This window comes from Octodon degus, unplaced genomic scaffold, assembly GCF_000260255.1.
Source record: "Octodon degus isolate 3935 unplaced genomic scaffold, OctDeg1.0 scaffold00230, whole genome shotgun sequence".
Taxonomy (NCBI): domain Eukaryota; kingdom Metazoa; phylum Chordata; class Mammalia; order Rodentia; family Octodontidae; genus Octodon; species Octodon degus.
Window position 1 is genome coordinate 1,477,681 of NW_004524806.1, and position 2,284 is coordinate 1,479,964.

The 2,284-nt window shown below is 37.8% G+C and overlaps 1 protein-coding gene across 2 annotated transcripts in view; it reads left to right on the plus strand.

Moving 5' to 3' along the window:
- The window catches only part of Pisd (phosphatidylserine decarboxylase), a 51,976-nt gene that overhangs the window by 2,017 nt on the left and 47,675 nt on the right, over positions 1-2,284 (plus strand). The window contains exon 2 of one of the 2 annotated variants that reach the window (XM_023705824.1): positions 595-671. In XM_023705824.1, the coding sequence (XP_023561592.1) occupies positions 595-671 (77 nt within the window). Of the gene's footprint in view, positions 1-594; positions 672-2,284 lie in introns of those variants that run through there. The other variant, XM_023705828.1, reaches the window with a different exon arrangement.

Below are 2,284 nucleotides of genomic sequence, written 5' to 3' on the forward strand. Positions count from 1 at the left end.
CCCCCGTTCTGAAAAAAAAAAAAAAAAAAAAAGAGGTAGTACATAGAAATCCCAGATACTGTTTACTCAAATTCCCAAATGTCAGGTATATTTACTTTATTACTTTGTCTTTCCCTGTATGTACGTGTATACATGTATATGTATTTTTTTCTGGAATACTTTAAGAGACCTTGCAGACTTGATGATTCTACCTTTAAATATTTCAGCTTTTTTCCTACAAGGACATTTTTCTAGGTGATCATAGTGTGGTTGGCAGAATGTAGAAATTAACACTAGCACAGTGTTGTGATTGTATCTATAAACTATGTGCAAAAGTTGCCAATTGATAATTTAATTAACTTCCTTCCTTTTTTGTTGTGTTAGGGATCAAACCCTAGTCCTTATTTATTATAGGCAAGTGCTCAACTACTTAACTACATCCCCAGTGCTTAGTTGTTTTTTTTTTTTTTTTCAGAACCGGGGATTGAACTCAGATCCTTGCGCTTGCCAGGGAAGCGCTTATTCTACTGAGCCATCTCCCCGGCCCCCTTTTTTTTTTTTTTTAAGTTCTTATTTTAAACAAATATTTAATAGTTCATTTTTGCTTGATTATAGACTTCTTCACTGTGAAAACAGTACCCTGAGCCATTTTCTCCACTCCTGGAAGTTGCCTCTTCGTGCTATTAACACAGGTAAGGAGCAGTTGAAAGTGGTGGTAACTCTTGTCTGTTTGCTCAGATGTAAATTGGGATGAACATAGGTTTGTTGTTAGAATAAATGAAATTATGTGAAGTGTGTTGAATACCTGACATATAATCACCACTTAAGCCCTGGTTACTGCATCACTTTTGCTGGCTGCGTAATACTGTTCTATCTATGACTGTATCCTTCATTGCTGGACATTTGAGTTTCTAGTCTTTTTCTATCATAGACATTCTTTGTTTTTTTTTTTTTGTTTTTTTGGTACCGGGGATTGAACTCAGGAACTTGTGCTTGTCAGGCAGGTGCTTAAGCCATTGAGCTATCTCCCCATGTCATAGACATTCTTATAGAAGCATCTTTGTGCCACTTTAGGATAAATCTGTGAAAGTAGAATTACTGAGTGAAAAGGTTTGTGTATGCTAATTTTTTTTTTTTTTTTTTTTTTTTTTGAGACATCCTCACTGTGTAGTTTTTAGGCTGGACTTAAATTTACTTATGGCTCAGTTTAGCCTTGAGTTCACAGCAATCCTCCTGTCAGCCTCCTGAGTGCTAGGATTACAAATGTGTGCCATCATGCCTGGCCTATGTTTTGTTACTTAGGCCACATTTCTCTTCAAAGAGGGTTGTTCCATTTATACTTAAGCAGGAAATGCTAGTAATAAGGCACTTCTCACACCACACCCCTATCAGCAGTATGGACTATGAACTTTGTGGTCTGCTAAGAAACTCTTAGAACCACTACAAAGATATATATTGTCTTTGTTATCTAAATATCCTTTTGATTGTAACATACTAAAAGCTATTTTTAACTGCTAATAAGACTACCTTGGGAATAAAATGAACTGGTTAATGACAACAACACAAAGCTTATTATTAGAATGGTAGTTAATAGGAACACTGTTGGGTGTTATTTAATTAGGAATTGCATGCTAGAACATGTAGGAATAACATGAAGAGTAAAGGGAGAGCCTCAGAAATGAAGGTATAATCTTGGCTGCGGAAGAAAAACACTGTGCTTTTATGAACTGCTTAATGCAGAAGAGAAGTGGCCAGGAGTGGAGGCTGATCTTTACTTAACACCCTACTTTGGAAAGAAAGACTTTTTTTTTTTTTTTTTTTTTTGGAACTGGGGATTGAATTCAGGCCCTTGCGCTTGCCAGGCAGCACTTATTCTACTGAGCTAACTCCCCGGCCCCAAGAAAGACTTTTAAATAAGGAGAGAACCATAGAGCAGAAAGCAGTCCGTGGAGTATAACAAGGCATGCTGCTCAGTGTGGGGGCTGCGACAGTTTGCTCATCATCACAGGTATTTCTTGCTTTTTCCTGACCTATACTGGAGATTGAGCCCAGGGCCTGTGTACAGCTGGGCAAGTACTCTTATCTCCAATTTGCTTTTTTTTTTTTTTTCTTTTCTTTTCTTTTTTGATGCAGGATGTCAGTATAGTTCAGGCTAGTTTTATACTCACTATGTGCCTTAGGCTGGCACTTTGAGTGATCTTCCTGCCTAAGCCTCATATGTGCTGGGATTACAGGCCTGTGCCACCACATGCAGCTCCTCTTTTTTTTGGTACTGAGGATCAAACTCAGGACCTTGTGCTTGCCA